At 40.1% G+C, this 27,463-nt stretch overlaps 2 protein-coding genes across 3 annotated transcripts; both read left to right on the forward strand.

The window, feature by feature from the left end:
* The first annotated feature begins 3,012 nt into the window (after positions 1-3,012).
* etsrp (ETS1-related protein) lies at positions 3,013-7,775 on the forward strand. Of its 2 annotated transcripts, none has more exons than XM_083990413.1 (8): positions 3,013-3,149; positions 4,097-4,178; positions 5,359-5,478; positions 5,580-5,654; positions 5,740-5,889; positions 5,998-6,237; positions 6,604-6,722; positions 6,986-7,775. In XM_083990413.1, the coding sequence occupies exons 1-8, from the start codon at positions 3,084-3,086 to the stop codon at positions 7,268-7,270; spliced, it is 1,137 nt and encodes a 378-aa protein (XP_083846539.1). In that variant the 5' UTR covers positions 3,013-3,083; the 3' UTR covers positions 7,271-7,775. The 2 variants fall into 2 exon arrangements, with proteins under 2 accessions (XP_083846539.1, XP_083846540.1); XM_083990414.1 differs by having other exon boundaries at positions 5,392-5,478.
* A 1,538-nt stretch (positions 7,776-9,313) lies between these two features.
* pycard (PYD and CARD domain containing) lies at positions 9,314-24,252 on the forward strand. The gene is made up of 9 exons (XM_083989521.1): positions 9,314-9,644; positions 10,295-10,338; positions 11,272-11,408; positions 16,860-17,037; positions 19,647-19,812; positions 20,402-20,441; positions 21,057-21,311; positions 22,112-22,156; positions 23,098-24,252. Exons 1-9 carry the CDS (start codon positions 9,369-9,371, stop codon positions 23,349-23,351), a joined length of 1,395 nt encoding a protein of 464 aa, XP_083845647.1. The 5' UTR covers positions 9,314-9,368; the 3' UTR covers positions 23,352-24,252.
* Positions 24,253-27,463: the final 3,211 nt, after the last annotated feature.

Below are 27,463 nucleotides of genomic sequence, written 5' to 3' on the forward strand. Positions count from 1 at the left end.
CTATAGCTTTTTGGATGGGGAGTATGGGCTGCAGTGGGTTTTCTGGTGAACTCAGTTTTCTCTAACTCCACCTGCAGATGCTTTTCATTGTCAGATTTGTACTCTACAGATGTGTATGTGTATTTTGTACCAATGCAACAACAACAAAACTTTATTTTTTTTTAAATTATAGTTTATTTATTTAGTTTCCATTAAGTCATCTAGAAGTAAAATGTCCTTTAAATTAAAAAGAAAAGCTCTGGAAAGTGTGCTAATATTTCTATTTGTCAACAACTTTTGCAGGTGAGTTATTATAGGCTACATGTTGAATTCATAACAATCAGTGAAAACTCGATTAATGTGGATAATCTGGTTATTATTATAGTTTATAGGAGCTAAAATCATAAAATGTTGCTTGACACTGACAGACACCATTTTTTAAATCCTTTTAAAGCTTTAAACCTGAAGAGTATTTTAAGGATATTTTTACACGGAGTTGCTGCTACTTCAAAACACCAGAATACTGGTTACAATGTAAATGTTTGAATCTACTGAAAACACCTGACAACATTCAGTGAGTAAAAGTAGAAATGAATGACTGAAAAAAAAAACAGCGAGAGGGGATGTCAGGGGCCAGTCTTCACCTGCACGTGAGCACAGGTTTAATATTAGACATAATAAATCAGTTCAGTCAGCTGATTGATTTTCTCCGTGTTGATCGTGTCTTTTCGTGTGTCTTTTCGTGTCAGGGAGTGCCACTACACGTGTCCATGTGGTGCGGTCGAGCACAGTGTGATGGTCCTGGCTGATAGGTCACTGCAGACGGTCGTTAATCACTTGACGAGTTGTGTAACTTTATCCCGGTTGTGTCCTTGTCTCGAGGTGGGGCTCCCAATCACGACTCCGTCCCGGCTCCCACCGACGCGCACGATTTCACCCGGCTCCACTTTTCCAGATGGAGCTGGCCCTGTGTGTGTGTGTGTGTGTGTGTGTGTGTGTGTGTGTGTGTGTGTGTGTGTGTGTGTGTGTGTGTGTGTGTGTGTGTGTGTGTGTGTGTGTGTGTGTGTGTGTGTGTGTGTGTTTTCCTCCCTGCCGGAGGAGAATAGCAGAGATGTTTGTTTATACAAGGCCCTGGGCTCGGCCTTATCTGCTGCAGCCACTCACGCCGTGATTTCAGACTTTCTTCAGCCAGTTACTTGGCTGTTTTTTTTTTTTTTCACGGACCATTGTTTGGTCGAATGGTTTCTAAAGATACAGAGTCTTTTTTTTTCTTCTTTTTTTTTTTTTTTACCTCCCTCCCACCTCATTAAAAGCCACTGACAAAGCTCTGATTTCAAAAGCATGCACTTCATCCCCACCCAGACTGTTCTTCAGTCCCGCCTGTCAGACAATCAGAGTGACCGCAGCTTTGAAATATGTCGAGTCCATTCAGTGATAGAATAAAAATACACTGCTTGATGTTTCCAACCCGGTGAACTATTGTCTTTGTAGTCCATCCTCAGTAGGTCTGAGAATGTACCACTGTTCCCTTATATTTAGGCTTTGGACCAGACCTCTCCATAAAGGAGTTTATTTTATTCATTATATATATATTTATATCATTTATATTATTGTTTATTTATTATGATGTATAGCCTACATTGACTTTTAGTGCTGAATGTTATTTCCATTATGAATTAAACTGGTTCTTTTCATTAATTAATGAATCAAATTAAATGAATTGACTGGTTTCTATTTCTAAGTCTTTGAAATGTTAAGAAACTGTGCATGAAATAAAATCAAATAATGCTAAACAAAACTAGAAATAAGAAAATCATCACTTTACATTTATAATAAGTAGGGGGAAACTGGTAGTTTTGCTTAAACAATTAGGCCTAGTTTTATGGTAGCTTGATTTTAAATAGTTAGTTTTGAACATATTTGTTTTCTGTTGATTAATGAGTGTTAATCTGTGGGGAAAATAATTAACAGAATTGATAATCAGACTGACCAGAAGGCCTATAGTTTTGATCATTTTTGTTGTTTTTATTCTCCTGAGGGAGTGCACCTAAATTTAGCTCTATTGTTGTCTGACCTCAGTATACTGACAATAAAGCTACTACTACTAATTCTAAAGGTATGCTTTTTGTGTGTGGGACTAAGCAGTGAGTCAATGATGTGATTGTGTTGTTTGGAGTAGGATTCATTTACATTATCGTCATAACAACTGTGCTGGTTGCATATTTAGTGGAGTGTGTTTCCCTGTATGGTTTAGGCTCTTTGTGCTTAAAGGAACTATGGCATGTGGAAAAAGTTTGGGAGCCGAACTTATAACAACCACCCCTCCAATCACTGACTGTCCTTCTCGATGAAGGATTTCCAGCCTCACTTTAACTTCTTCACACCACCGTGTTTCTAACGGTCAGTGACGCTCGGGTCAGGCCTTCTCCTAAAGCCTCAGTGACTGTTGTGTCTCTTGAAGTAGCTCAAAGTGGATTTAGATTTTCAAGCAGCTCAGCCTTTCGACAGTTTCAGTTTGAGGACATTTTCCTCCAGAATGTGCTGATATTTCACTGAATCTGTTCCTCCCTCTGTCCCTGCAGTGTTTCCTGTGTCACTGACGGCAACACAACCCCACAGCTGAACATTTCCACCCTGTAGTAACATAGTCTAGGTACTGACTTAGAGCACATGCCACCATGACTGTTTCTCAATCTCATGACATAAAAAATACCAGTGCACTAATATTTAATGTTTGTGTGCAGTTTTGTGTTTGTGGTGTGTTATGGAGTGGAGTTAGACTAAACTAAAGTTTTTTATTATAACATCAATATTATCGTTTTGTGATGTTTTCCATTTTAACCTCATTATCTATGTAAACCAGTGAGTGTTGGGCTTTTTGGGCTTCTTTTTTTTATGAATGAATGTTTGGTTGGCGGGGGGGAAGCGAGGGGGAGGTGTCTGACGTCACGCGCTGTTAAACAACCGCTGGTCACGACGCACAGCGGTCACGCGCCCCTCCCACCACCTCCCCACTGCGTTTATAACGGGCCCGGTCCGACCGGAGACTGGACACTCTGTTGTGTAATACCGCGTAAAACGACTGGACAGGAGGGAAGAAAGTGATGTACTGGGACACTGTCATCAAACCAGGACACAGACACACAGACGGCAAAGACGCGAAAGTGAAGGTAGGTTCTTATTTGCGTTTCATTGATCTATTTCTTTTTTTATTTGAAGATAAGAAGAAAGAAAAACAAACAAACAGAAAATGTCATTCATTCATTGTGGCATAGCTCCTGCAGCCTACGACCATAGGCTACAACTCTTATTCACACATTTCCAGTGTTGTTAAAGTGCATGTTTAATTGATTATTATAGACAATGAGAATAATTGTAAAATAAATTTACAAAAAACGATCCCTTCTCTTGTGTCTGTGTCCTGTACACCACCCTTGCAAACAGTACAACTCCCCAGGGACCCCCAACCCTATAGAGCCCCCCAAATTTTCACATATCAGTGGGGCTTTACATCATGTGGTTAATGGAACATTTGTCATACATTTTAAGTAAAACTTGTCCATCTTGAAGACTTTTGTCATCTTTTTTGCTGGGTGTGTCAAGTAGGTAACATGCATAAAACATTGATTAGACTCAAATTATTCATATTAGTCCACATTTCTATTTTGTTTTGAATGATTACTTTCACTATATATCTATCTGAGAGTTGTTTTTGTGAAATAATTGATTGATAATGTGTAAAGTTGAGTTTTAGAATTGTGAAAAAAATATTGATTATTATTCCTTGAAGCCCACGTGAAAATGTTCAATTGTCTTGTTTTGTCTAAAAGTAAAATAAATAAATGTTTTTAGCATTTTAGCTTTTAAAAACATTTTCTCTCAATTGGGTAATAAACTGATGACTTCAGCTGTGGAGTGCTGGATGGTTTCTGGGTGTCTGATGAAATAAGAAATTGGGGGTGACCAGGAACCAAGTAACAACATTTTGCCCCAGGAGCCACAGGAGGTTAATCCAGCCATGACTGTGGCTTCTGCCCTATTAGATATTGATAATCAATCAGCACTAAAACCTCCAGTGATCATCAATGTTTTAATCACATGGCTCTTTTCCACATAGATGGAGATTTGCCAGACTGGATATTACACGGAGGACTTCAGGACACAGGAAGTGCCAGCTGGCTTCGACTTTACATCCTATGGTGAGTCTAGAGATTCACTGGTCGCTGCATCACAAGTTAAACACCCTGACTTTGTCCTGGCCCATGGTACGAGGTCTAAACTCTCAGTGACGAGCAGCTCGGTCAGACATAATGAGGACAAAAAGTTTTTTTTTTCTCTCTTTAAATGTTTGTGCGATCTGTTTCCTCTGAACCTGAGCAGCTGAAGGACAGAGGAAATATTTTCGCAGACAGTATCATCACAGCTGTCAGAGCTGAGACCTTGACACTGGGGGCTCTCGCTCAAGCCCACTGGCTGTGTCAGGATAATGGGGTGCTGTGTGTGTGTGTGTGTGTGTGTGAAGTGAATAATGCTTGAATGGGTCGAGGTAGACAAAGACACAGAAACGGGGTGGTCAGGTTAAAGACACTCTCCATGCTGCGCTCCCCTCCCTAATCCTTTCCTCCAGACTTCCTCCTCGAACAGATTTAGAGCCCCCCTCCTCCTCCCCATCCCTCCATCACTACTCTGTCACACTCCCTCTGCTGGCGTTTCCTCCTCTCTCTTCCTCTCCCTCCCTTCCCTGTTTCCTCCTCATATAGCTGCCCCCATCCATTGAGCTGAAACAACCTGGGGTGCATGGGCTTGAGTGTCTGGTGCTGATCCCATGCACCGTCGACAAATGGCTTTTTCTTGTGTCAACATTCACTAAAGATGATAACACAGACTTACAAATTCATCTTTCCTCTCTTAACGACTGTTTCCCTGAGCTGAGATGCAGTTTAAAGGACCATACCAAGTACTTTTAGTTTATTCTTCATTATGTGAGGCAGCTGTATGTATGACCATGCTTCTTCAGAGGCTGTTCCAACATTCAGCATAAGAAAAAAATGATGCTTGCAACCTTAGCTGCAAATCGGATATTGACATCCTGAAAAAGATAGGCCTATATGACTGTATTCCTCTTCCCCATAGCACCAGATATGCATCAAATATTAGGTATTAGCTAGTAAGACAGTAACATGTCTCAGACCAAAGTCTTAAATGCAGTCATGGAAATGGAAACCAGTAGCCGTCAAGTTTGGGAGGAAAAGATCAATACGCATTTGGCCTGAATGTGAAGTGTAACCCACTGGTATGGTCCTGTACAGCTGTGCTTCTGTCATGTCCCTCCATCATCACTCACTGACTCCATGTGTGTGTGTTGTGTTTAACCTCCAGACTTCCCTGGTGAAGACCTGTCTTTTCTGTTAGACAGTAAAGCAACTGCACAGCAGCCGTATCCAGCCGAGAGCAGCTTCCCAGAGCCACCCAAAGCCTCTAATCTTTATGACACTAAAGGTACAAACCTCAGAATATACACACGTACATTGACATTTCATTAGTCTTTTTAACTTTTATCACAATATTCATTCCTTTTTTTCTTCCTCCCCACTCCTCAGTGAGCACCAGTGACGCTGGTCTCTTCAACCTGGACTCATACCAGGAGTTCAACTGGTGGGCTTCATACCCTCATGGTGAGCCTCCGACTCTGTAGTCTCGCTCAAAGATCTGAAACTGATGTCTTTCTCTGACTAACTCTGTTTTCTTTGTGGTGAGCAGATGGACTGACAGTGGATCATTCACAAACTGGATACCAGGGGTCTCCGCAGACATACCAGAGCCTGGTGCCGCAGAGTGGACAGTTCAGCCCCGCCATGGAGGGCAGCCACAGCCCCTATCTGACTGGAAAAGCGTCAAATGCATTACAAAGTAGGTTTTCTTCACTCATGGGGGATCTAAATAAAAATAATAAATATACTGCCTGCTAGTGGCAGATTTAGCAGCTCAGTGTGTAATTTTTTTGTGTCTTTGTCCCAGGCGAGACGGATCAGAGCTACTACGACTCTGACGGTCAGAGGCAGTCATCGTCCTACTGGCCCGGCTACTCATCTCCCAGCTTCACTGGCACGCTACCACACCCGGCTCCGGCCTCCTGCCCCTCCAACTCCAGCCCTCACTCATCAGAGCAGTACTGCCCCCGTGTGGCCAAACGCAAGAACACACACCCCCAGAGGCCGGACAGAGAGGGCCAGATGTCGGGAATGTCGGCTTATCCAGGTAGGAATGTGCTGTTTTGTCTGTGACGTTCTTTATCAGATGAAAACAGTCGACATGTCAGACATCAGACACATTATGTTGAAAAAGACACTTTTTACATGCAGAACTAATAATGATGTGTCTGTAGAAGAGATGGGAGTCAGTCTTTTTGCTGCTCATTGAAATAGTAGTTGACTGATCACAGTTATCTGATTCCTCTTACTCTTTAAACGACGAGAACAACATTTATTAGTAGCCTACATTTACAACAATTATGTTTTCAAGCATTTGACTGCTTTTTCATCAATTGATTGTCTGTTGCCCCTGTAATTTCACCTGCCATTTGCACCTGAATTAATCACTGTATTAATTTGTGTATGTGTCCAGGGTCTGGTCCAATCCAGCTGTGGCAGTTTTTACTGGAGCTTCTTCTGGACTCTACCTGTCAGACCTTCATCTCCTGGACAGGAGACGGTTGGGAGTTTAAGATGTCCGACCCCACAGAGGTGAGGAATCTTGTGCTATAAGACTTTCAGCAGAATGTGTTTTCCTCTCATAAGTAGCCTACCGTATATTTTGCTGGTAATCCATCTGTACTTTTACTTAAGCATGAGTTTGATTGCAGGACTTTAAGTTGTGACATTGTATTTTACATTGTTGTATTGACACTGTATCTGCAAGCCTTTTCCGCTTCTGCTACATGGAGAGTTTGTTCAGTGTTTTCTGAGGTCCTGAGTTCAACTCAATGTGGTTTTTGTTGTTCCCACAGGTGGCCAAACGCTGGGGCCAGTGCAAGAACAAACCCAAGATGAACTACGAGAAGTTGAGCCGTGGCCTGCGTTACTACTACCACAAGAACATCATCCACAAGACGGCAGGAAAGCGCTACGTCTACCGCTTTGTCTGCGACATGCAGGGCATGTTGGGAAAGACGGCACAGGAAGTCCTGACGAGTCTGAACGTTTTGCCCACAAACACAGAGTCATGGCAGTGTGGTGGAGTGCCAGCAGCAGTGACCTCAGAGCACAGCAGTGAAACATGGCCGTCGCAGTAGGAAACAGGTGCCTGGACTGGACTGAGTGGTGCTGCTGGCTGAGGGTGGTCAGCATACGCTAACAGAGTACTACAGTGAACAAAGGGAACACTGCCTCTTCAGGCCCCGGCTGAGCCACAGTGTAGAGGAGCCAGTTTGCAGATGCTGCATTTCAGGGGAAGAAAAATGATACATTCACCATACAGTCAATCTATAAACTTTGACAGTGTTATAATAATAGACAACATTAAATTGTCCTCCAATAGCTGACTATAAACATACATTTCCTTAACCTCAGGGCTAAAAAACTGAAGCACAGGAACTATCCAAGGAGCATCTGACGCAGTATAAACCAACTATGCAGCATCTGGGGTCATATACTCATTTGATGTGTTTCTAAGGAGCAAATGTCTTGTATAGTGTAAATATGATCCCACGTGTGGAGTTTTGTTCATTCGTATTATTTTTATAAAATACAAAACTCATGTCTACCTCTGTTGCTAATCAGAATAACAAACGGAGTAAATTTTCTGGCACTCAATGTGAAAGTTGTAGCCTGTATGATGACTGTTTTGTGTAAATAAACTGTATATACTGTAAACGTAACTTGTGTGAATAGTCTCACTTATTATGTAAAGTGTGCATCGTGTTCGGCTTAGCATCCAGAAGTTACACTAAGTATTAAAATGAAATATTAAAATGTATGTTTCTGGTATGTTTTCCTTATTGTTAAAAGTTTGCTCCTGCTTTTTGGCATACCAACCATTTATTTATTGAAGTTGCTCAGCTCACATGCGATGGCCAGTGTATCACAGGAGAACTGACTAGCCTATAGCATAGCTACTGTATATTATAGATCAGAATCAGAACACTAATCCCCCTGTGGAAATTGTTGTGTAATATTGCTCTGTGTAACATGTAGGCTACAAATAGGCTATGATTAAAAAAAAAACATAGGCTATTCAAAATGTAAAGAAATACTGTATACCCCCTAAATAATGACATACACACAGTTCTATTTACATGCCATTAACAGTCAGTGTAGGCTACAGACTGAATTATGTACAAAATGATTAGTAGCCTACATTTTTGCAGATGATTAAATGTGTGTAGCTGCTGCCTTCCAGTGCTGCATGTAACTTATGACATCACATGTGTTAAATTGAATAGTATAGCCTAATTAACGTTATCACTTTATGTTGTGGCATAAGTTTAGGCAAGGCAAGGCAAACATTTAAAAAGAACAGCATAAAAACAATCATTTAAGCAAACAAGAAGAAAAAAGTAGAAGAAAAGAAAATAGATCAAGTTTAAAGTTCTTAAAAAGAGCTGATCCATAAGCACATGAAAAGAGAATTGTTTTTAACCTGGAGTCTATTAGAGATGAAAGCATGAATCAGCTTCTCCTGATCTGTTTGGGACATAAAACATAAACATAAAACCCTTAATTGTATTCTTAAGTTGATAAAAGGCTGCTTTGGTGACTGATTTGATATGACTGTTGAAGTCAGATCAGCACGCCAAGGTTTCAGACTTGGTCTTTAGTCTAGAGATGGTGTTTTGGCTATGTTGTTTGTGACACGTGTCAAGTCAAGTCACAGTTTATTTATAAAGCATATTTAAAAAACATCTACAAAAACATCTACAAAAAATCCTTCAAAATCCCCTCTGCAATAACCATCCTGAACAATAAAAAATGAACACTCTGCTCTATCTATCTATCTATCTATCTATCTATCTATCTATCTATCTATCTATCTATCTATCTATCTATCTATCTATCTATCTATCTATCTATCTATCTATCTATCTATCTATCTATCTATCTATCTATCTATCTATCTATCTAAAAACAACCTCAGTCGACCAAAGTGCTGTATAAAGGAGAACAGATGTTACAACCACATCTGGAAGCTGCTGCGTGCGGGTGAAGCTCATATTTCCCACCGCTCTTAAATGCATCCCGGCTTCTTCCTCAAAGCTTTAGGTTACTCTCGGTCTAGGTCTCCTAGCCTACAGTAGGCTAGGTACTTTCCCCATAGAGGAAGGCGAGTGAGGGACGAGCAGCCCCCTGTAAACAAGACAACGTCTCGGTGGATAGATTTAGACATTATTAGACATGAGCCGTAGGACAGTGAGGATGACTGTAGCGGACACGCTGGCGGACTTGACCAAGAACAACTTTGAGCAGTTCGTCTACCATCTCCTGGACCGCAGGGAGGAACCGCGGATCAGATGCAACACTGTTGAGGGTAAAAACCACCTGGTTGTCACCGACGCGCTGGTGTCAGCGTTTACCGAGGCTGGAGCTCCCCGGGTGGTGGTGGAGCTCCTGCGGCAGATCGGCTGCAACGAGGAGGCAGACCGCTTCGGTGAGACCGTGGACACATCCCTGGTTAAATGCCACATAGTATAGGCTACGCTACTGAATGATACAATGCGCGTAATTTAACAGCAGTAGAGCAGTAGTTCATTCAGTGCCACATAGTATTAGTGATCAGACACAAGTATTGTTGTTCTGACCGATAAAGAGACGTAGCATTTACTAGGGTAGCCTACTTTCGTTTTCAAAACCGGTTGTCCCGCCAGTAGGACACCCACTGAACGTGTTATAGCAGGGCGTAACTTTGAGTTGGAGGGAGGGAGGGAGGGGGGGGGGGGGGCTACCTTGTATGTCTCATTGATTACTTAGGCTACATTTATATCTAAATCTATTGAGAGCATGCAGCCTATATGTTATAATAACATACTCCATTATAGCCTATGTCATATGGACTCTGGTAATATGTAAGTTAATCATATGTTTTCTAATTATAAGTAGGCTAAATAGTAAATTATTCAAGGGATTCAGTCTGTGCTATTTAACAAAAATGTTTCTGTTTCTACAGAGAGTGCTCTACAACTCTGCTGAGGACATTAGACATCTCTCTGGACAGTGAGTTGACCTGCTGAAGATCGCATGCACACATATTAGGCTACTTACAAACATATGTGCAAAGAGCAGAGCTGCACAACAAATGTTAACTTTTCTCAAATGTTTGACAGGTGGGAGACCGTCAGCTGGAGACACTGTGCACTCTGTGGAGAAGGTATGCACTGTCTAACTGTACCTTCTCACAATCAGTGCCTGTATGAAAAAAGAGGAAGGAGAAAAAAATTACACAAGAAAATTACGTTTCAAAATATCTAACTGCAAACTTTTCTGAAAGGAAATGACTTGATGGATCAGTATTGATGAAAGCTGGTCATTTGGGCACTTTAAAGTTAAAACCCCACAAAAAAACACTGTTATAGCCTACGTATATTATTTAGCAACAGTATTTATTTTTGTTCATTGCTGTAGCCACATATGGTAGCCTATTTACACTGAATCATTTTCTCTCTGTGTGGTAGTTTTTACGCTTGATTATTGTCAGATCAGATCACTGAGGTTCATGGTCTGAAGCAGTAATTAAATGGCTACTTCAGTGGGAAACTTATTCATTGATACAAACTTGTTGAATTCAAAGAAATTCACAAACCGTGTGGCCTCAATGTTATCCTCTGTTGTCGCTCTGGGAATTGACATATGCGAGAGCCACAAAGAGGAGTGATTGTTGATTTTTCTTCTTCTTCTCCCTCTTTTTAAAAAAACCTTTTATAGACACACAAATAATATTTTACAGTCAAACAGCACAGGCACATGTCTTTATGGGCAGTGAGGCTAACTGAGCATACAATGACAAGACAGTTTCCATGCACTAAAATAGGTGGTTGTTGTTCAGAGCAGAGTATTAAGAGATGACATGTAATGTTATTATTCAGATAAAGGCAACAAGAAGTAAAAAAAAAAAAAAAAAAAAACTACTTCACATATCACTACAATCACTGATTTGTTATTATCTGTTGATTCTAAATTACACAAGTCTCTCTCGCCCTCTCCCTTTCTCACACCACTTCTTGTAATGATCACCACCATCTCAACCAACCACTCATGTTGTTGTTGAACTTTAAAAATGTGTTTTCCTCTGTTCTGCTGTCAGCGACCCTCCTCCACCCCTCCCACCTCCAGTCGTCATATCCAGCGCCCGGGTTGAGATCATCAGAGGCCAAAGAGCTCCAGCGCTCTCTTCCTCCATCACCATCACCATCACCATCACCAGTGTGTCTTTGGATCATGGTCTCCTACGCTTTGCACGGGCTCAAATCACCAAAGACTCTCTCCTTTCTAAAGACAATGGAAGCTGATTTGTTGACTCAGAATGTGTCTTTTTTGCTACAAATTCACATAATCTGAAACATTTTTAAGTGAAAATGAAATGCTAAACTGACCTCTCCAACTGAAATCATGATTCACATCGGATTTCAAATTTTAAATCCAAAACTTATATTTGTATATTTTTGTTTTTATATCACTCTGCCCTATTTTACATTAAAATGAATTCAGCTTTTGGTCTGTGTCATGTGGTCAACATCATTTTCCAATGAGCCCTTCACATGTATCAATCCAGGTTTTGTGTTATGCTGGTTTCCCCATGTTCAGGATGTGATATGTGAATTGTTATGTAGCCCCAGGTAACTTGGTATGTGCAGTTATGTCTTTGATGTTTCCATTTGAGTGTTTTCTTTTACTAATATAATGCACAGTTTACATTTTAGGAAAGCAGTCAAATTAACCAACCCATTTATAAACATTCACAGCTGAGTAGCATCAAGCTACTCATTCCCTTAATATTGTTTATATTTTCTATCAGGATGGAGTTTTCTATGTTATCATTGTGACCATGTAACACTACCACCTCCCCCTCCTGCAGCTTTCAAGCTGACTGCACTCTCAACAACACAGCACCCTCATGTAAAGTGTCCTTAATGGGCAAGACAAACAACAAGACAGGAATAAATGTAGACGAGTCCTTTATTAGTCCTATCAAATATCTAAGTCAATTGAATATATAGGGGCAATTAATTCAAAGAGAATAAGGTGGCAGTGTTTCCGCTAGGATGTTTTGAAGCACTGGCGGCTGCCTTTCCGTCCGACCTGCCGTCCTGTGGACACTTCAGCCCACGTCACATCACACAAAGGTACCTGCCACAAAAGGAAGCAGAGATTGAATCACATTATAACAAGAAATTCAAATTACAACTTTCTAGGTAGAGAAGCCTCAGAACACACACACACACACACACACACACACACACACACACACACACACACACACACACACACACACACACACACACACACACACGTATACAGGTACCTGCCACAAAGAAGAGCAGAGAGAGACTGAATGGACAGAGTGTGTGGTAGTTAAATTGACAGAGAATGAGAATCACCACCAGCAGAGGAACTATTTACAAGAACAAGATACTGAAAAGCCACACCCAGCACATCAGTTTCAGGTTAGCCCATCAACATCACATCACCCACACACGCACCACAAATCCGCCACTTGTCACACCAAAATCTACTATTAAGTGGCTGATACAAGTCTACCTCGTTACACTCACCCCTGCTGTGACAGTATGTTAGGAGATGAAGTCTGCACAACCAGGTGGTGTGAGTCCCAACGTCCTCATAGTCTGCACCCCCCAGCTATGTCCAGCCTCATCATCAGACCACAGAGCCCATCAGAGGTGAAGATACTACAAGGAGCACTGCGAGGGTCACATTTTATACTCATCCACCAAGTGAATGCGACTGGACACACTGAATAAACTGGTCTGACGAGAACATGGTCACACAGGAAAATTATCGACAGAAACCAAAGGCATCAATGTTCTGTATTCTTTTTTTAAGTATATTTTTTGGGGGTTTTTCCACCTTTAATGGAAAGCACAATCGAGAGAGAGACGGGAAATGGGCACGCAGAAAGGGGGGGAATTTGTACTGGGGCCACCAGAACTGTTACCTCAACACTGCTCTACCAACTAAGCTAAACACCGCCCCAATATTCTGTATTCTTTCCTACCGTTATAACAGCACCATAACAAACACGCTGCAGCTCAGTCTATAGCCAATGAAAAATCCCTGTCACAGGTTTAAAAGCAGCACATTTACTTGATTTATTGATAGTGGTCCTATCAGGCAATAGAAATAATACAACTCATAATCAACTTCATATTTCCATAATACATTTATTTACATACAATGAATTATTGAAAGCTACACTTTTCCAACAAACAGGATTGAGTGAAACTGCAGGCTTTAACTTGAACCCTGTTTGTTTTTTCAGACAATGCTTGTTTGTTGTTTGGAAAATGAAGTGTACCATTTCTCATTTTAACTCCCTGTTTGTTATGCAACGAGGCTCATTTGCATTAATGTCCTCTGGCTTGACTGAATCCCAACTTCTTGCTACAAAATGTCAGTTTTTGGATATTGAGATTTCAAGACTTGTAACATTAATTGATTTCAGCTTGACTGTTTTGACACATCAACAACATATCAACAGTGGTTTAAGACACTAGAGGCCGTCAGCACCTTTCAAAAACAAGTAACAAGGTGCTGTACAACAACAACAGAAATGAAATTTCCTGGCAACGACATAATAAAACCATCAAGAGAAATAAAATTGGACTTTAAACTTTAAAATCATCCACCCACAACAAAGTAATCATACAACAATAATAAAACAAAATCAAGAGAAGGCTAATCGATAAAACAAGAGATTTAAAAGAAGCCACTGAGATTGCAGATAAGGCATCACTACATCATTCAGTACGTTCACATGACACTTGAAAAATGAATTATTGCCTTAATCCGACTATAACAGGACAACTGAAGTGCATGTAAACATTATAGAACATTTTTAAAAAACAGCCACAGCTAGAACAAAGTGCTGTACATGAATAAAAATAGAACGTTAGTCTGACTAATATCGGAGTTCTCCAACTCCGATTAAGACACCCAGATAATGTGATTGGAAATAGATTTTCTTCAGTATGTATACGCCTTAATCGGAGTTAAACTGGACAATGCATGTGCGCATGCTCCACAACAGTAGAGACGGCACAAAGTGGACCAGAGAAGCCGCCCGAACCCGGCAAAGTGAAGAAAAAAAAACAGCATCAATGCCGATTCAGTGCATTTCACACAGTTCGACCAGTGGATGCATGTGATTTATAAAAAAGAAAAGAAAGAAAAAAAAAAGGAAGCCTGTGGACCGTCATTTGTATCCTATTCTCAACCCGAACCCATCTGGTTGGGGACTGTAGTTGAGAATCTATTAAAAAGGTACAACAAGGAGTTTTGGAAAGCAAAGTGTTTTCACACTACATTTCCCATGAGCCTCCGCGTGCACGGTGGACCGGCAAAAGCCAAAACATTTGCCAAGAATGCTTTCATTGTTCAATAATGAAAGTCAGAGGTTGGAAGACGATCAGATACCGTCGTAGTTTCGACCATAAACAGTGGCTCGGCGTGGTTATTCCCATGACCCACCGGGCAGCGTCCAGGAAACTGAAAGTAGGAAATGCTGGGCGAGCTGACCACTAAATAATAATAATAACAAAATAACGATAAAGACAAAATGATATATTTATCGAAAATGGACCCATTAACAAGTGTGGGTAACATGGATTCATCCACATTAATATGAGATTCTTTTATAACCAAATACAAACTCCTCGTTGTCCCTTTAAGCTTATGAAATTGTTTATATTTGGTTTTTTGCTAGGTGACAGAAAAGTCAACCGGACGGGGGCATATTAACCCGCTGAAACGGCACATATCGTCACCTGAGGGGGCGGACACCGTCGGTTATTCAATTTTCTTTGCTGCATGTAAACTGGGACAAGGACAGAAGTCCATCAAGACGCTCCAATCAAGCTATGAGTTGCTACTGGCATCGGACAAACTCTTAGTTTGTGCATAATTTTAGCTTAGAGTCTGTGTATGCTACATGAGAATAGACCACTGATCAAAGTGAAATATGTCAGTGACAGGATGGACCGGGGAGTCATGTCCTCCTCCAGCTTCCTTTCTGCTGCTTCTTCATGGGCCTGAAACAGAGACAAGAAAAAAACACAGGTGTGAGCAACATCACCGTCATCAGAAAAAAAACAACACAACTTGGAGTCAGCCTTTAGTGAAAAAAACTAACTGTGGATTAATCAAAATCAATTACCTAAATTGGTTTGAATAAATGTGCAATTTTTCAATTTGCAATTTAACAAAATATGAAAACTGAGGGGAACTGAACGCTGTGTATTTAATGCAGGGTGGTGAAATAGCAAAAATGTCAAAGCATTTCCAGCGACTCAACAGTTTCTGCAGTAGATATCTACCGGTATTTATAATTTAAAAAAAGTGTGGCACAAGGTCTTTACGTCACATGTATACTGCACCACATACACAAACAGTAGTTACTACAGCAGCACAACTAACCCTTTCTACAACACAACACATACCAAGAAGAAGAGGTGCTCTGGTCACATTTTGCTCTGGTCCGTCTCTTTTTGGCTGCAGCCTGACGTTTGTCTCGCCGCACGATGTACTCAATAGCGTCGTCCATTCTGGTCCCTGGGCTGCAGGATGTTTTCATTTCCCGCAGGTATTCAACATATCTGCGTACAGAGGGTGGAGCAGTGGCCTTTAATCCCTACTGACGTACTAACACACAGATCTAGTGCAATTCACTTTTGATGACTCAACTTTATCATACCTGATTTTATCTTTATCCTTGGACTCGTACAGATCCTTCAGTCTCTCAGATCTGTATTTACGGAAGCCAACAAGAGCCACTCCTGACCGTCCTGGCCGCTGGGATTCCTCTTTGGCTTTCTCATACATGCATTCAAATGTGACTTCTTTCAAAACCTCAGGGTAAAATTTCCCATACTGAGTCAAGGAATCCTTCAAAAAAGAAAAAAAAAGAAAAAGAGTCTGATACCTCTAAAGCTGCAATTCAATTACCTAAACACCAAATTCACATACATAAATACAAATGTGACAATGGAAGAAAACAGTTGAAAGAGTTAAAAGGCACCATATCACACATTTTTGACATATTGTCAAAAGATGAAAGCAAGTGTATTTATAAACCTATATACACGCCAACCTTTTTTTCCCCCCCAGGCCACAAAAAACAAACAAACAGCTATTCAAAAGGTTGTCTGACCACTTAGATTTACAAGCGCCAAAACATTTCAGACTACAGGGCCTTTATTTGTGTTGGTGCTTATAGTCTTTAGATGGTACCAATATTTCATTTTTAAATACACTTTCTTCAAAAAAAAAAAGAAAATCAAACATAACAGAAAATGTCATTTACAAGCTAAATTCTTCACCTTAGGAAATGTGTGTTAATTTCTGTCTTATGATTGTATCTGATTATAAGTAGAGCTGTCATTTTCTGTGTGTTTGTAGCACAGATCTCTCTAAAAAAGCTTTTTGTTCACATTTGTCTCATGACAGGGTTAAAATGTTCACATTAGCATATCTTACTTTCAAATTTCAAAGTGGATTTGTTTTTACCTTGTTGGACATCAGTGGGTCCTGGCGGCTGTTTCGCTGACGGTCTAGCTGATGTTTAGCCAACATCCTGGCTGCGTAGCCCACATCATTCTCCAGCAGCCATTTGAAGGTTTTATCTTTGTACTGGCCAAACTGCATGGTGTACCTGCTCAGAATCAGCCTGTCTTTGGAAGAGTCCCCGCCCTCAGCAAGGACGTGGGCCTTTGCTTCAGCCGCCACCTCCTCTGGCGTCTTGGGAGGAGGACCACCTGCAGCTGCTAAAGGCCTCTTACCAGCCTGAGCCTCCGGTGAAGAAGTTAGGTCCAACTCGCCTTTTGAATTCTTGCGGAAGGTAGGGTCCCCGTTCTGAAAATTAAAATACCAACAATGTGATTGTCATTTGTAATGAGGCCACATCTTAAAGTACAAAAAGTACCAAAAGTTCAACTTACATCCACACAGGCTTTGGTTTTTGATTCTGTGGAGAAAGATGAGAGGATGATTAAAACCTGACACAGGAGAGTTCATAAAAGTGCATCATACAGTGAGCCCAACATTAACACTGCTCACCTGCGAGAAACTTTTAAGCAATTAGAAATATCTGCAACAATGCTTTTAAAACATGTATTCAGGATCACATTTGCTCCCCATGAAGTAATGAAATAAAAATATTGTCAAAAGATGTTTTGGTGCAGTGGAATCAGGTAAGCTGTTACTAAACTTTAAATACATGGAATTGAGTCCAGTTATGTAAATTACACGTCTGCTTCGCAAAACCTTTCTATGCAAATAATGAATAGGCTACACTGTGTGCACTTTTGGAAGTTGTGGTGAAAACTTCTGCTCCAGCTGAATGACCAAAGGTCACAGCAGCTGCCTCAAAACTTAAACAAATAATCCACCCCTCTCTCTAAATTATGGTTTAACAAGTAGGCCTACACATATTGTTTCTGACACAATCTTACATCTACACAAATACCATAAATAATTCAAAATTTAATGTATTTTCATTTTAGATTCACATCTAAAAGGAAATGAATGGTTAAACAAATAATGTGGGAGTCCTGGAAAATGACAGATGAAAACACACAAGGAATGATTTTATATAAATTTATGTAAATGAGATTTTGTCGGGTCAATTTGTGTTGTGTGTATTCTGCTCTGAGAACTGTGTGTTTTTAGAATTGTTTACCAGCATAACTGGTATTGTAAAAACATGATCAGTTAGTTTACACAACTTGGTTAGGGCATCATATTTTGATATTCATCCATATCATAAAAGTCTCATACACTGGGAGAACAGAGAAGAATTGGGGGTCTGGGGGAGGCGAAAGATATAGGGCGAATAGCTGTTTTGTTTTACAGCAGAGTAGCCTAAGTCTTCTCTGAGTAGCCTACTTATATGCATTATTCCCTTTGACGGTTTCTATATGTGCTAATGTAGATGCAAATTCGCTGTCTCCACTGTGACAGCACACTGGAGGAGGAGTCCTGCATGCGTTCATCTCCACCGTCTGGATACATTTCTTGCCTTCAGCAGCGTCGGGACTCACCCAGTGTGTTTGCCAGCTGGTTACATTGTATCTGCCGCAGTGTTTCCAGAGCCACTTCCAGAGCTCTGTGCTCGGTGAACCTTTTAACCAACACGTCCGTGACTTCCAGGACAGTTTTATCCTCAAGATCTCTGTAACTGACCCGCTGCTCCCCCCTACGGTCCCGCAGCACGAAGCAGAATCTATCGAAGTCGTCTTTACTCAAATCAACCAGCGCCTCCGCTATAGCAATGCGGATTGTTAGGGGAGCCATGTTCGTATTGCGCGCGGTTAATATAATACATCCATGGATTAGGCGCCTTTATGGCACTTCCGCCTCCTCCTTCTTCTTCTCGTGTTCCGGCAGGCTGTAGCCTACTGCCCTCCACAGGTTATAATTATTAGGTTATTATAGGCCTATGTAATAATATAATACATCCATGGTTATAAACAGAACTTTTTTTTCTTTCAATCTCAATTTTTATTGACAAAATCCTGCATTACATAGACAAAATTCAAAATATTTCTGTCAACATGTGGCCAAAATGACCAAGCAAACAATACATAAATAACAACCAACAACCATACCACCCAGAAAATAAGGTGATAGGATAAACAAAAACAACAACAACATATAGCTACAAATGAAAAAAATAAAAAATACACAGTCAGAGTTAGTCTAGAATTAAAGTAGTTCAACTTTCATAAACACATAAGGCTTGTAAATTAAAAACAGTTGTGTGCTGTTTGAAAATCTACATCTATGGATAAAATATTTCGCCAAAATAATTAAAGTGCTAAAAACAGAACTAATTAGCCTAACTAAATTTTCTCATACAACCCAGCAGAGTGCATGAATTTCAACACTGCCCTCCCAAAGGAATCAGATTTTTTCCCCTAATGCAAAGATTCCTCCTCCTACTTCTCATGGATGTCAGATCCATGCTCCTTCTAAACTATATTGAAAAGTCAGATAGTACAACAGAACATTAATGTAGGTTAGCCTACATGATTTGATTTGATTTATTTAGCAAGGTTACAATGCTGGGGGGTTCTGTTGATACGGTATAGGCTACCTACCCTTCACAGGAATATAGAGATGGAGGATGCATTACAATTTTTGAGGGCTAACAGTTCACACTGCCGTGGAAATTCTTTGCTGTTTGTTGTTGGTGAATAATGAAATAGAGACTTCTGCAGGTCGACAAGTTTTTATTTCCTTGCAAGGAAAGGTTAGTCTTCACCCGAGCAGTGATGGAAACCTAAACAATAGATAATAAACTGGACTGGAGGAAGAACACTGGTGCCCTACAAGAAGGGCCAGAGCCTCTTTTTTCTGAGGCGGCTCTGGCCCTTCAGGACTATGCTCAGGATGTTTTATGAAACTGTGGTAGCCAGTCATCCTCTATGCTGTGGTGTGCTGGGGCAGCAAGCTGAGGGTAGTGGACGCCAACAGACTCAACAGACTGATCCACAAGGCCAGTGACATTGTGGGGGTGAAGATGGACTCTCTGACGGTGGTGTCAGAGAGGAGAATGCTTCACAAGGTGAAAGCCATCCTGGACAATGTGTCCAACCCGCTCCATGACGTGCTGGTCAGACACAGGAGTTCTTTCAGCACCAGACTGATCGCACCACGATGCACCACAGAGCGACACAGGAAATCATTCCTGCCTGTGGCCATCAAACTGTACAACTCCTCACTCTGAGTGTCAGACACTCTGGGCTGGCCCCTAAACTAACTCTTGAGCAAATTCCTTCTGTGCAATAATCCATATTAATGCCACACTTATGTGCAATAGTGCAACAACTCCTGTCCATGTTTGTACTTTTACCTACATATATTTTTATATTTTATATATCCTATATACGTATGTATATATATATATATATATATATATATATATATATATATATATATATATATATATATATATATATATATATATATATATATATATATATATACATATATATTTTTTAATACATATTTATACTTCTTTCTTTTATATTTCTTGACTACTTTGCTCTTTTAACTTATACACTTTGAGTTGGAGATGTTGTAACAAAAAGAAGTTTCCCCTTGGGGATCTGATTCTGATTCTGAGAAACGCCCCCTGTCTTCTACAGGGGTCGGCCCCATTCTCTCTGGGGAGTGTTTTCACACCCTTTTGTCTGCTGCAGGTATCGGCACCGACCCCCGAGGGTGTGTTTCACACCTGGGGTATCCTGGTTTTACAAATGGTTAAGGAACGAAAGGAGACCTGATATCTAAAGCAGGGTGTAGGGACATCTGATTGAAAAATAGAAAGATTGAAATTTACCATTACAGCACTTACTGATGTCTAAGCAGAGTCCAGAGGCAGTAGAAAAAGACTTAATTAGGCTATGTCAATGACTAGCCTACTGAACGTTTGAATTCTACCATTCAAATTAAAATTGTGATTGATATGTCATATGTAATCATCTTTAAATTGCATGGCCAAGACACATATTTAATCTATCAAAGTTGAGCCTAGTCCAAATCTCTGAGTAACTGACAAAAAAAGTGTTTCTACAGCTGTCCCAAGTCTCCCTAAATAGATACAAACAGAACAAAAAGAAACTGTCACAGAAATGTGAGGAATAGCCTACTTCGTACACCATACAAGTGCAAAGTGAAATTAAAAACACTATTAGTTGATTATAGAAGTGATCGTCACATTTCCTACGGCATTTGAAGGCATCATAACTCCCTCCCTTTTTCTCAGTATTGGCTCCAGTAACAGGAAGCTGGGGAGGGGCTGAACCAGGCTGAACGACATCGAGAGCAGGAGGACAGTGGCGATCACTTGGTGAGAAATGGCTTCAAAAACCATCAAATCCCTCATCAAGGACACTCTGGCCAATCTGAGTAAGATGCAGTTTGAAGCCTTTGTTGAGGCGCTTCTTGACCGCAAAGAGACCCCGCGTGTCAAACGCAACACTGTGGAGGGTAAAAACTACTTGATGGTCACAAACGTGCTGGTCTCGACTTTTAAGGAGAGCAAGGCTCCGGAGGTGGTGGCGGAGATGCTGCGTCAGATCGACTGCAACGACGAGGCAGATGAACTGGGTAAATGTCAACCAAACAGGCAACCTCAGTATGCCAGGACTGAGGGTTACTATAATTTAAAAGCTTAGTTTCTTTGTTTTATTAGGAGATCATTATAGTGAAAAACGTTCGAAACTTTATTACTTTCGCTTTCACAGGAAGGGCCCGTCGGCCCGTGTATGAGTTGCACAAATTTTGTTAGTTTCCTTCTTTCTACTTGCACACTCTGTTTGGCCTCTGGTTCAGCTCAGTTAGAAATATGCTTGAAAGAAGTAAAAACTGTCTGAAAACTACTTTTTAAAGTGATGTTTCTTATTTTAAGTAATGAGATTTGTTTTGACTAGAAATGACATTTTGACTAAAAATAAGACAAATATTCTTGGTAAGATATTTTAGTTTTTGCAGTGTAGAGAGTAAACAACCAGCTTCGACAGAGAGGCCCAGTGGGCCTAATAATAATGATAGTAGAGAAACAACAAGACTTTGTCTCATTAAAGAATTCCTACCAGTCATAGCAGTTATTAATGAATGATAGTGGCCACTGAGCTGAAAGTAGCTTTAACCTGAGCTAAAGCTGTAGCCGGGAATGGGTGTGTAACTTATGTACCTGGAGCATAATGGGAAAAAAAACATTTAAGAAAGATTGAATTTAATTGGATTCATGATTAGCATCACTTGCTCTGGGTCTCTTCCCATACCTACCTAGCTACTTGTTGAGTTATTGTGCTCCAGATTAACCCTGTACCTCTCATTTCATTTTCACCATATGTGATATACCCCTCTGAATCTGACTGACCTGTCTTTTTGTTTTTGTTTGGCAGTCAACGAGGCCGCTGCACAATGCTCAAATCCTGGTTCCAGTAACGGTGAGCCTCTTCTCTCTTTGTTTATTAACATCATTATTAGATATTATTAGATCCATCTACTGCTTTCACTTAATGTTATTTTATGTTTTATCTTTCCCCCAGTAGTTGTTGTGCATCATAGTAGCACTATACTGTAAAACTGCACCTTGCCATGTGATCATAGAAGGCCATAATACGGTCAGACATACCTACAATAGATTATTTATCTAGAGTAGAAGAATATTATAGAATTTTATTTTCCACAAGAGCACAAAAGTTTCTTCAGCTCACCAAAACATGAAGTCAACATGAGAAGGTTTAAAATAGCCTATGTTATCAAACACAACCAGACTCTTCAATAAATAAATTAGCTCATCAAGAATACAGTTCTATACAATCACTATTAACACATTATATTGTCTAACTTTGGTCAGGCTGTTTTCCCGTGTTTCCAGTCTTTATGCTAAGCTAGGCTAACTGTCTCCTAGCTTTATATTTAGTATACAGACATGAGAGTGCTTTCAGTCTTCTTATCTCACAGATGGAAATAAAACAAATAGCTGTTTCTCCAAAAATGTTGAGAGAAAAAAAAGACAAAATTGATAATTGTAGAATACTTCAGCTGTATAATTGTAAAATGTAGATCTTAAACTTTAACATGTAGTTTGATTATAAAATCTACTGTAATTTGAATGTTCTGTTAAAAGTGTGGGTCTTGTTTGTGTTTAATTTTGCCACAAGTAGCTACTCAACCTCTTGCCCACATGCAATAAACAGTGTCATAATTACATGTAGAGTACACGGTAACGCCATCTTCCAAGGCACGAACTGTGCAGCATAAGAGATGGTTTTCAGTCTTCCATGTAGAAAGTGCATTTTATTCCGAAGAAATGTGGATGTGGAAGTTGGATTTAACTTCATGTTCAAATCCAGTCAGTCATTGTTTTCTCCTCTTTCCTCAGATGAGCACCCTGTGGACAAACATCGAGTTACGCTGATCAACAAAGTGACCAATGTTAGCCCGATTTTGGATGAGCTCTTATCCAAGAGAGTCATCGGCGAAGAAAAGTTTGCAGAGATCAGCAGAATGCCCACTTCTTATGCCAAGATAAGGGAGCTGTGTTGTTCCCTGAATAGCAGGGAACAAAAAGACATGTTTTATGAATTGCTTAAAAAACATGAGCACTATCTCATGAAAGAGCTCAACAAGGCCTGAAATTTTATGGTGAAACAATTTTTAGACCTACCGACTCAAATATTGACCAAAATATTTTTCTATGTTGTTTTTTATTTTCTATTTTTTACATCAACTGTCCTTGATTTTATACCTAAAGCTGATTGAATTTGTATGATGTTCAGTGCCTCCCTGTCCTTACCACCTAGGGTCTTTTTAATGCTTCATTAAAAAAAAAAAAGTATTTTTTCAGACTTTTTGTCTTTAATTGACAGTTGAGAGAGACAGGAAACGGGGAGGTGGAGAGAGGGGGAATGACATGCAGCAAAGGGCCACTGGGGGAATTAAAGTTGCAGAGTGGGTTTATCACACAACCGTGTAAGAAGTTAATTATCCAACATTTAATATAGAACAAGAGTCTTGAATGAAAGTTGTTTTTTTGTTGTTGTTTTTATGGAAACGGGTGCTTGGATGATGATTTATCATGAGCTTTTAAATTAGATAAGAATAAAACAAAATCCGATAAGAATATGCTGTTCCATTCAAAACATTTTCTAATTTCAAATTCATAATCAAATCTTATGATCTCTGGTTGTGGCCTTTACATTTTGAGTGAATGTAACATCTCAAATAAAATATGACGCAAATGTACAGTAACTCTCTGTATTCTGCCTCCAGTAATTACATTAGAGTACAGTGTGCAGTGCCCCCTAGTGGTGGAGGTAGTTAAAACCACTCAAGATTTAGCAGGGCAGCTATTTTGAAGTTTAACAGTGGAGAGTTGTAATCACATCTACATCCACCCTCTTTCTTTTGACACGATCAGGCACAATCTGTAAGTACATCTACACAGTTATACGTGTTACTGTTTGTTGTGTAGATTATTCATGAGCATATATAATTTTTCACCAGTTAACTCTCTTCAAATACTTACCATGGAGTTGTTGAATATTCTTAGATGAAGACTATTAGCCTACATGAGTGTGTTATCTGTATAATTTGATGCTGTACACTGTACATTGATTCTGTGTTTCTGTTTGTATGCAGTTTTACAAAAAGACTTCCATAAAAATACCTTACGCTGGATTCCCATCTTCGTGTTTTTACTGGAAAATTGTTAAGCTCACTGTCTAGTCATAGTGGCATGAAGTGGGTGAAGAAGGGACAGGAAGATGAATACAGGGACCTGGTGGGGGCGTTCACAGACTGGTGCAACAAGAACAACTTGTTGCTTAATACATCAAAGACCAAAGACAGGATGATTGACTTTGGCAGGTCCAAAAGATCCTTACGGCCTGTGACTGTGGATGGGGTGGACATTGAGAGGGTTCAGTCATACAAGTACCTTGGAGTACACTTTGATGACAGGGTAACAACATCAGGATCAGGGACAGGAACAGACTAGACAGGCTCATCAAAAAATGTAGCTCTGTGATGGGGGAGGAAGTGGAGCTGATGGAGGATGGGGTGTAAGTTGAAGACCATCCTGGGTGACCCCCAACACCCTCTACACAAAACCCTCTCAGGTCAGAGGAGCAGCCGCAGTAAAAGGCTCATCTCCCTGACCTGCAGAACTGAGAGATTTAAGAGATCATTTGTTCCTGCTGCAATCGTTTTATATAACACTTGTTAAAATGTTTTTTTTTGTGTTCATCTTTTTTGTGTCATTGTTGTGTGAGCTACTGGACTAACTTGAATTTCCCTGCTAGGGATGAATAAAGTATTCTCTATCTATCTATCTATCTATCTATCTATCTATCTATCTATCTATCTATCTATCTATCTATCTATCTATCTATCTATCTATCTATCTGTATATCTATCTATCTATCTGTCTACACCATGCTCTCATTCCAACACATGGACATGGTTAGGGCAGAAGACTCTGTTTTCTCTCCAGGCTGAATGTGGTGTTTTGTTTAGTCAGAAAAAAAACAACAACTTATTTATATATTATTGAATATTAATGTATTCTTGTATGAGCTAACTCCCCTGGCTGTTTTATAGTTTGTGGCATTATATCATATAATTATGTATGTGTAATACCTCATTGTAAAGACAGATGTTGTGTTTGATACTGAAGCAGGTTAATTTTCTCCTGCCTTGTGGGTCTGAAACAGTGACGTCAGGTTATTTGGTGGATCTGTGGTGTGAGAAAAACCTGTCCAAAGTTTATAGAGGATTGTGTGAAGTAGCCTAATGAGAGGGAAGTAAATGATCATAATCTGAGTCCACGTTCACTCCTGTGAACGGACTCTGTTTTTCCTAAAAGTATGGGAAGGTGTAATGTAATCAATGACGTCACATAGGAAGTGATTGAAAGTGACCGCTTCTCTGCTACATCCATGCTCTGCTATTACTGTGGCTCAGTTATTTATTAATAATAACGTATTCTCATAAATGTCTTTATGTCTTGTGACCAGGACAGAAGTTCACCGTGTATTTTAAGATGTGACACCTGAATCCGATTCACAAAAAACATGACAACAATTCCTCATTTAACCCTTTTATTTTGGATGCTCCGTCTGTAAACGGTGGATCCAATAAGCCTCTCATTGGAGGAGTCTCTTCTCCCTGTCACCTCCAAGAGGGAGGTCGACTACTTCTATCCCCATGAATCTCAGACTATAGACACCATGGCCTACTGAATTAAAATGTCTGGCAATAGGTGACTTCTCATCATGGTTTCTAATATTACTTTTGTGTTCTGAGATTCTGGTCCTCGGTTCTCTTTTGGTTTTACCTACGTAGCAGAAACCACATGGACATTTAATAAGATATATACCACATGTGTAGTTCTACAAGTGATCCTACCCCTCACATTAATTTTCCTGCCTGTATGAGGATGTGTAAAATGGTCCCCTTTAATCAGTGAGTTACATTTTCCACAATTTAAACAGGCTATGGACTTCCGATTTGAAGAGTTCCAGTCCTTGAACTCGCGTGTTCGTTTGATGAAGTACGCAGGAGACGTTCAGTTACAAAATTTTCCAAAATTTATTTATAAAAGAATCAACTAGGAAAAGAGATTGTGTACAGAGCTCCGGACCAGACTAAGTTTCCCTGACCAACATGCCGCAGCAGCATCAGTTCACGAAGTCTGATGCTGTCTCCTGTCCCTGTCCGGTTTTATAGTTACTGATTACACAAATGCAAGATATGATGTAATTGATGTAATGTGCATCCTCATTGGCTGGAGTCCAACACGCCATGACCTCGTGTCTGACCCCAATCTCATGCTTGGTGCTGATCAGCTGTTGATAGCTCCTATTACTGTAAACAAGGGACAAGAGAAAGAGAAAAGGACAAGACATACAACCCCCCGCATTCGTCAGCTTTTCCCTGTGTCAGCTGACTATCACAGTTACACTAGGTACGAAGACCAGATATCCCAATTGTTTATCAAACAACCAGAACACTCAGTCCCTGTGTGTAACTGCTACTTCCCCTGTCATGTGTATGTCATTCTCTGGGCTGTAAGAGCAAAACACAGTAATTACACCAATTATAGAAAAGTTGATTACATGCTTCATTATTAAACTGATTGTCACAAGCTTATCATATGTCTAAGGCAAATGCCAATATCCCAAACATTATAGCAACATACGATTTTGGGGTAAATATCACAACAGATTGGACTGAGGGACCCTGGGCACAAATAGACTGTCACTCGTTTTCTCACGGACTCTGGACATACATTCATTCAACAACTTTTGGTCATACTTTTTTTCTCGGAAATGATCACATAATTCATGAGCCCGTTTCTGAAAATCCTCCTCTGAGCTACAGACCCTTTTTAACCTCAGTAGCTGACTGTAAGGCAGACTTTTCTTTAAGATGTGTGGATGATAAGTGTTCCCTATGTAAATAATTATTTCTGTCTGTCTTTTTGCGAAAAACACTATGTAGTAGCCTAACTCTGACTTGTTGACTCTCACACCCAAAAAGGACACTGTGCTTGACTCTAAAGTGAATTTAAAGCAGAAGTAAGTGATATATTTGTGTTAATATAAGTCTTAAATAGTTATATCTTCCGACAGCAATCACTTACATAGAGTGTTTGGACCGAAACACGGGTCTGTCAGTCCCTCTGCTCTGCTCTGAGCCGAGAAGAAAACATTTATCGTATCCTACAGTTTTTATCCAATGAGGAG

This window comes from Trachurus trachurus (assembly GCF_905171665.1).
Source record: "Trachurus trachurus genome assembly, chromosome: 16".
Classification (NCBI taxonomy): Eukaryota; Metazoa; Chordata; class Actinopteri; order Carangiformes; family Carangidae; genus Trachurus; species Trachurus trachurus.